This window comes from Cariama cristata, unplaced genomic scaffold, assembly GCF_000690535.1.
Source record: "Cariama cristata isolate BGI_N322 unplaced genomic scaffold, ASM69053v1 scaffold10093, whole genome shotgun sequence".
In the NCBI taxonomy this organism is placed as follows: domain Eukaryota; kingdom Metazoa; phylum Chordata; class Aves; order Cariamiformes; family Cariamidae; genus Cariama; species Cariama cristata.
In genome coordinates, this window is record NW_009606639.1 from 3,507 (window position 1) to 10,921 (window position 7,415).

General features: G+C 34.7%; 1 protein-coding gene across 1 annotated transcript; it reads right to left on the reverse strand.

Annotated features, from left to right (window-relative positions):
- Nucleotides 1-1,316: 1,316 nt before the first annotated feature.
- LOC104158718 (polyadenylate-binding protein-interacting protein 1-like) lies at nt 1,317-6,443 on the reverse strand. Its single transcript, XM_009696440.1, has 5 exons — nt 6,341-6,443; nt 4,816-4,933; nt 4,627-4,681; nt 3,904-3,997; nt 1,317-1,766 (listed from the first exon to the last, which is right to left on the reverse strand). Exons 1-5 carry the CDS (start codon nt 6,394-6,396, stop codon nt 1,673-1,675), a joined length of 417 nt encoding a protein of 138 aa, XP_009694742.1. The 5' UTR covers nt 6,397-6,443; the 3' UTR covers nt 1,317-1,672.
- Between the last annotated feature and the right edge of the window lie 972 nt (nt 6,444-7,415).

The following is a 7,415-nucleotide window of genomic DNA, read 5'->3' on the forward strand; positions in this document are numbered from 1 at the left end:
CCAGTATATAAACTGGGAGGATCACTGCTTGGGGAGAGGCTGGGCATTGGTCAGCAGGTAGTGATCAACTGCATTGGGTATCACTTGCTTTCCTTGGGTTTTATTGTTATATTCCTTTTCATTACAATTATTATTTTTTATCATTATCATTAATATTATATTTTATTTTAGTTAAACTGTTCTTATCTCAACCCACAAGTTTCACTTTTTTTTCGATTCTCCTCCCATCCTACTGGGAGGGGGGAGGAGTGAGCAAGCAACTGCACGATGCTTAGTTGCTGTCTGGGGTTAAACCACAACAGGGAGGCAGAAGAAGGACCACAAATAATTATTTTTTTTTTTTAAAGCAAAAAGGCAAGATAGTGAAATTATACCAAAGGAAACAAAGCTAGTTAGATTTTATTTTCCAAAACTCCAACCTAAATAAGTATGTTAAATAAACATCCAGAAAACAGTCAGTGCTCACTCTATTAGCAGATGCACAAGTTATTTAACCAAACAAATAACAGTGAAATATTAACAGAATTATTTACATGCATATTTACAACATGTGTTCTTTATAGTAGCTAAATTTTGGAAAATATTTCCACTTGCTTTTGGTAAGGGGTTCTCCTCAGTCTAACCAGTAACAGATAACAGGAAACAGTACAACTGAGTTTGGCAACAACAACAATGGAATATCCTAGGAAAACTAATATGATTATATGGGGTCAAAAAAGAGCAGTTGGCTTCAGAATGTTAACATTTATGAAATATATGAATTTACTCCAACTACAAAATTAAATCAACTACATAAAATTAGAAGAAAAAATTAAAATTTAAATTAGAGAAAATTACAAGAGTTGCCTGAAGGTTAGACATGTTAGATGCATTAAAAAAAAAAAGTATCTTGAGCACTGCACATCTCTTGAGAAGCATAGGTTAAAACATAACTATATTCATACAGTCTTGAAGAACACAACAAACTAAAAGATAGTTTTTCCTTGTGAAAACTGAAAATAAGATTATCTGAACCAAGGATCTTAAAAGCACTCGACTTCCAAAATACTGCTTCCTTTTTCACATATCAACATGTAACATCTTTATTGCAGAAAAAAAAGTCCAGACCTCATCCATATGAATTTTGAAAGAGGAAGAAAAAGGAAATAAACAAAACAAAACCTTCACAAACCAATTCCTATGATTGTGTTCTACAGAAAAAAAACCCCCGATATTTGGATCATACTCTCCTTGGCAAAACAACACAAAAATTAAATACCAGATATCTTGTATATGGTAAAAAGGATGAGTAAATCCCAATATATACTATACCAGCAAGCAATTAAATTTAGGTCAATTTATTCTTCCCCTTTCTCCCTCAAAGTAAATTTTATGGGATGGTTCACCATCAAATTTTAATTTCAATTATGATAATTTTAAAGTAATTTTTATTGCAGCCAAAACATTGTTCATATACCTGTACATAAAATAAACTATGATATATACACAACATCTTAACTTACAGGGCATAAGTTTACAATTTTTGGCAGATTCTGTTAAACAAAACAGAAATCGTATAACTTTAGTAGTTGGAGAAACTCAGGTTCCTTATTTTGGTACAAATGTTTTGTGTCCCCCTGTATTCTAACCATACCTAAACTGGTTTAATAAACTAACATTAATGTGTAACATCTCACTGCTTTCTCTTATGTTCTGATTCTAGACAGAATTTTTCATATGCTTCTTCAATTTCCGGATCCATCTCATCATCAATGTCATCAAAATACCTAAAAAAAAAAATCACCAAAGTTTATGTACAGATTTTCAAAAACATTTATGTAGATGTCAAGAATAAAACAAAGCTTTATAAGTAGCAGTTAACTATGATATTTTCTTAAAGGGGATGAAGCAAGGGAAAAAAAAATCACAGGTACTAGGAAAACAAACAGAAACCTCAAAGCAGCATAGATATGTACAAATAGCTACAGTGTTTGTCACCATTTTAGATCATCTTATGTTGAGCACAGTTTAAGAGACAGAAATACTTCCTGAGATGATGGAAAATGCAATAATGCAATCCAAGCTTCCCAAAATTTAATAATGTATCTGTAGTGATCTATTTGCAAGAAAACATAATTAGTATCATATTAGCATAATTTTTGCTTGGTCAACATGTTGCATGCTAGTCAAAGAATATATTTATATGGAAAATCTGCATTCTTGTTTGTTGATATATGAAAGAAGGCAACCTTAATTCACCTCCCTATTGCACCTGCATTATATTACCTTCTATTATATGGTAACCAGTCTTTTGGAAAAGATAGGTCTCATTTAGGTGACAGAAAAGACTCGATCCCGTTAATGATAAGTATTGCACAGAGTGGAGACTACCAAAATAAAGCTGGAAAGTGATGGGTATCACTTCAGCTTTCTTTCTCCCCATATTTACTGGGAAGTAACTTGAGTGTTCCTTGTTTTCTCTAGATCCAACTGGAGTGTTCATCACCATAAACTAGGACAATGGAGTTGCAGCTTGAACATGATAGTGTATATAATTCTAAACAGCCTTCAAAAAACCCAGAACAGCCAGCAGCTATTAACTCTCAAAAAGTGCATTAATTTCAGGTGCTCACGTATATTATCTTTTGTGCCTTAGTTCCAAACAAGGGAATCTGCACATCTCATTGGCACAGAGGTCATAAATGGTGGTTCACACAAAACCACAGTGCCACAGAAACGTGTAAGGAAAGTATTTTTTTCTTCAGGATTGTGCAATGAAGCAGCAGTCTACATATTTATTTTATTTGTTCCATCTTTCTTGTAGAAGTTTAGACTTGAGAAGGGACTCAACACAGAACCCTTCTCACTGACGTCAGTCATGAGTAACAGCTGACAAGAGGATCAGCATACATTTATCTAAGCTTTTCTTAAGCCTTCAACAAAGAAGGTTCCACAGTCACCTTGCATGAAGGTTGACTTGTCTTCCACATTACTTTTCGGATTTGCTGTGTTTAACTGCTGTCTGTCTCCATTTTGCATTTCATTTGTTCTTCTAAGCACAGAAGTTCACATGGGTCTTTTTTTCCCCTCAGTATAAGCTTGTTGATTTCTGATGACATCTCTAATTTGTCTTTCAAAGTTCTTGCCACTCCCCTCAGCTAGGCACGATCTAAAAGTTTTCTAATTGACTAACAAAAATACCAGTCCAGGCCAGCACTCTTATCACACATGAACACAACACTGATAATGTTCATAGGTATCAAATCATGATCTGAAAATCCTCCTACAACCAGGTAAGTATAAAGCTCAGAGCAATTTAGTCTAGACTGTATTTCTTTTACTGGTTTCCTATTAAATTCTTACAAACTGGTGTCAGAAAGTCAGACTACGTTCCCATCTATTGCTTCCCCCTTTGCCACTAGGTTGCTTTTCTTGTTCTACAGGAATACTGAATAGCCATTTAGTTGAGGGACTACTACCTATCCTGAGGAGAGAAACTTAACCACCTTTTTCCTTTGAAAGACTCCTGAAAATTTTGTAGTCATCTCCAGTTGGGATGTATATGTGCACCAGTCAAATGAATTCAGGTTGCCTCACTACCAACACTTGAAGGTCTGGTACTTCATTTTGCTTGCAATTCCCACCCCACCCCCCCCCCCCCCCCCATGCAGAAGAGAGTATGTTTGTACATGCTCACAAATATCTGAAATTTAGTTACCCTACTCAGTTGGATAAACATAAAATTTCTTTCAAACTTATGTGATTACAAACCAATTTACATCCAAACAAATACATAACTTCCACTTCCACTATAGAGCTAGATAATAGTTGTATTAGGAATCTAATCTTGACAAAAATGAAACTAAGTCTGCACTAAAGATAACTGGTATTAAAAAAACCCTATCACTCAAAAAGAAAACATACAGATCTCCCGGTCCTGATAGATCTGTTCCATTTTCTTCATAATCTGGAAACAAATCCTCTCTTTCAAGCAGCTCTTGGTATTTTTCTTGGTAATCTGGCAAAGTAAAAATGAGACTGAGTAATATACAGCAGTAGTCCTCTAAATTAACATACATCTATACAGTTTGAAAATAGCCTATTTAATGTAACCACAAATGGCATGAAACGTATAGGAAAAACTCCTGGTAGTGTTTTCTCAGGATATCAACCGACCTCTAAGAATGATACCTGTCGTCCCAGACAACTGTAAAGGTAGTCAGAAATGTCTTTACCTCCAAGTATGTCATGCCACATTGTGCTCAGATTACAGAAAACAAAGAAACCAAGAAAGAAACAAACTCTTTTGCTACTAACAACGTACAAACAAAACAAGACTTGAAGATTTCTGGCTTCCTGGAGAGACCAAGTAGTTTAGATAATAGTACCAAGTGCTCAGGACTATGGCAGAAATTATTTTGAACTGTATGACTCAAATACCTATTCTCCATTTCAAACATTTACCTTCTTTTAATGCAGAATAAGGCACTTTTTACACAAAGCCAGGAATTCATACATATTTTCATCTTAAGTTGTACGAGTTTCTAACGTTTGAGAACAACTTTTTATGTACTTCAACGGGACATAACTTAATTACAACTTTTTAAAGAAGATTGAGAACACAGGTATACTAAGCTTGTGACGTACCTGGATCTGCTGCAGTGAAAGGAACACCATCAGAAGTGTAAAATGTTGGCTCATTCTAAGAATAAAGTTATACAGAAAGTTATATGCATTCAGGGAGACAGCTGTTTTTAGTTTTCAGCAATGCGATTATCTATGAATCAATTTAAATTCACATTAAATTAAGGAACTGAAGAGTCCATACATTCTTACCATAAAATAGTTTGGATCATTTTCAGGGGTAGCTTCTGTATGTGAAGAATTTCCATGAACTCTACCCCAGTTACTTGATCGCAGTTCTACTAGTTTCAGAAGTGTATGTTTCACATCTCTGAAATAAAGAGAAACGCGACAAAACTTAAGACTGTTTTGTGCTAAGCAAGAAATTTGGCTTCTCTTTTCTTACAAATACTAGTTAGTTAAATCCCCCTGCAAAAGCTCTAAAAAGGACAAGATTTGGTCCAATCTGCAAATAACTGAGGTAATTTTTTTTTCCCCTGCAAGTCTAGATGCTTTGTGTGTCAATTATGAGATACTCACCCTCTCCACTTCCTGCTATAGTTTTTCTCAAGATGCCAAACCTGCAGCACAAGTTGATGAATAAATCCCTTTTTGAGAAAAGGACAGTACTGGAAAAAGCAGGGGGATGATCTTCAAATTGTATTTTAATCACCTAATTTATGCTCCTAACTTTAGCATCTTAATCACACTGAAATTTTGCAGTCAACAGTGAGAAGTAATGTCTCCAATACATGAGATACCACCATCCATTTCATCCCTAAACAAGAGATATTGCTTTCTTCTTTTAAGCAAGTCCACAGAGTAGCATCTCATTAAGGAATAAATAAATAACCAACCAACATCAGTTGTTTCCCCTATTAAAGTAAGTTTGAGTTTCTGTGTCTTTGAAGCCTCGGCTTGCACTACCAATTTTCTGTTTCCTGAAGCAAAATTTTCCTCAGGTGAGCTCACTTACAACCTGCAGATGCTATGAGCTACATGTTGGCTTCCCTCCATATGGCAAGAGGTCAAGTCAGAGTGTCTCAGCCGTCTATAGGTTGCTTTTTAGTAAGTTTGCAAGAAGCTACAGTACAACAGAATCAGATCACCTCATGCACACAGTTGATTGCAAATTGAGAAGCAGAATACATTAGCCAACTACTCATTTTTTTCCAGACTGCAGTAAAACTCTGCCAAAAAGGTATGCTATCCAGGAGGAAAAACAAACCAAAACCAAACCAAAAAACAACAACACCCAAAAAAGCCCCACAAAGCTTATTTCCATTTTGCCTTTACATTTATAGTGATTTGTATATATTTATTATTGTTTATATATATTTAATACTGTTAAAATCAGATTTAAAAGTATAAACTATGAGGTATCGCCACTATTGTCTCTTTTCATATAGACTTGCTCTTAGACCCTAAAGCTCTTATGGAATATCTCAAGACCTAAAAGGTTAAAAAAAAAAAAAATCATTAAAGTAGAACATGCATCTCTATTAAAAGATAAAATACAAACATGAAAAAAAAAAAAACCAAAACCCCAAAACCCCCTCAACTGGAAAATACTTTTTTTTTTTTTTTAACACATAGGAAGTGACCCAAACATCACCTTACTTTTCATAAATCGAAGTTTTTAAGACGGTGTTTTGGACATGTTCATTTTTCTTGAAGATTTTGAAGGTGTACTGTTTAATATCAAAACAGAACACTGCACATAAATTTATCTTCTCACCTGCTACAGTTTGCATCTAACACAACATTTTCAATTCTCTGAATCATTTCCTCCATATCATTCTTTCCTTTTTCTTTCCAGGCATCTTCTAAAACTGAGCCTGTCAACTAAAGACAAGGGATTAGTGTGTGTTGTTTTTTTTTTTAAAAGAAATTACAAAACTTTAATAAACCGTCAACAGAAGAGATTCTGTAACAATTCATAACACTTAGACGCACTGAGTGACTACTTGAGGGCTGAAAGTCCTAATTGCCTACACCTTTTGGCTAAATAGATTAACAGACCTCATAAATACTTTATTTTAGACTACAGACAGTATGCTAGCTCTATGTCCAATGTTTATGTTACCTAGAAGTTCACAGTCACTTCTCTCCTTTCAGTTTTGAAATACGACTTTGAAACAACTCTTCAGTGACCTTTGTCAGATCTTACTTGATTTAAATACATGCTATAAAAAAGGAGAGCTCATTTTTGCAGATGATGCCACTAGCTTACCTGAGAATAACAAATAGTTTAATGAACTTTAGAAACAGTTCAGTCAACTTCGCTAGCATCAGACATGCCAGAGAATTTCATCTGGGTATATGTAAGAGGAGCCAATAATTATCTGACCAAGTCAGCCTGAATTTTCATCCATAAAATCTGTGAGGCTGAAGCTGTTGCTGAGAGAGCTTTAGCAGCCGACAGTTTAGAACTGCAGATGAAAGACTTTTATGTTTAAGATAGGTAATTAAGGTAGGTAATAGGTACTTCATTGCCCAATAATTGCACAGTTGGAGTTAAATCAGAAAAAATTAGTTTTTCCCTATGATCAAAGTTAACAGCAATTCCTGATTCACTCAGCATAAATATTACATGATCCAAAATGCTTGGAATGGCACCTGATGACACAAAGGAATAAAATGCAAGTCAGCACTTTCTTGGTATCCCCAGTTTTCTACTGTGGTCCTACCTTGATCCTAGGTGATTAGATAATATCACCAAGAAGGTTTAATTAAAAATCAACATATTGCAAAGCAAACAGGTGAAAAACCTGGATCTATCACTATATTAAATGGAAATGACAACAGGAAAC

Excerpts from the sequence above, each read along its gene's own strand:
- LOC104158718 (XM_009696440.1), bottom strand. The coding sequence starts at position 6,396 with ATGGAGGAAATGATTCAGAGAATTGAAAATGTTGTGTTAGATGCAAAC. Across the intron at positions 4,682-4,815 it reads ATGATCCAAACTATTTTATG|AATGAGCCAACATTTTACAC; the intron begins GTAAGAATGTAT and ends CTTTATTCTTAG. Across the intron at positions 1,767-3,903 it reads CTATCAGGACCGGGAGATCT|GTATTTTGATGACATTGATG; the intron begins GTATGTTTTCTT and ends TTTTTTTTTTAG.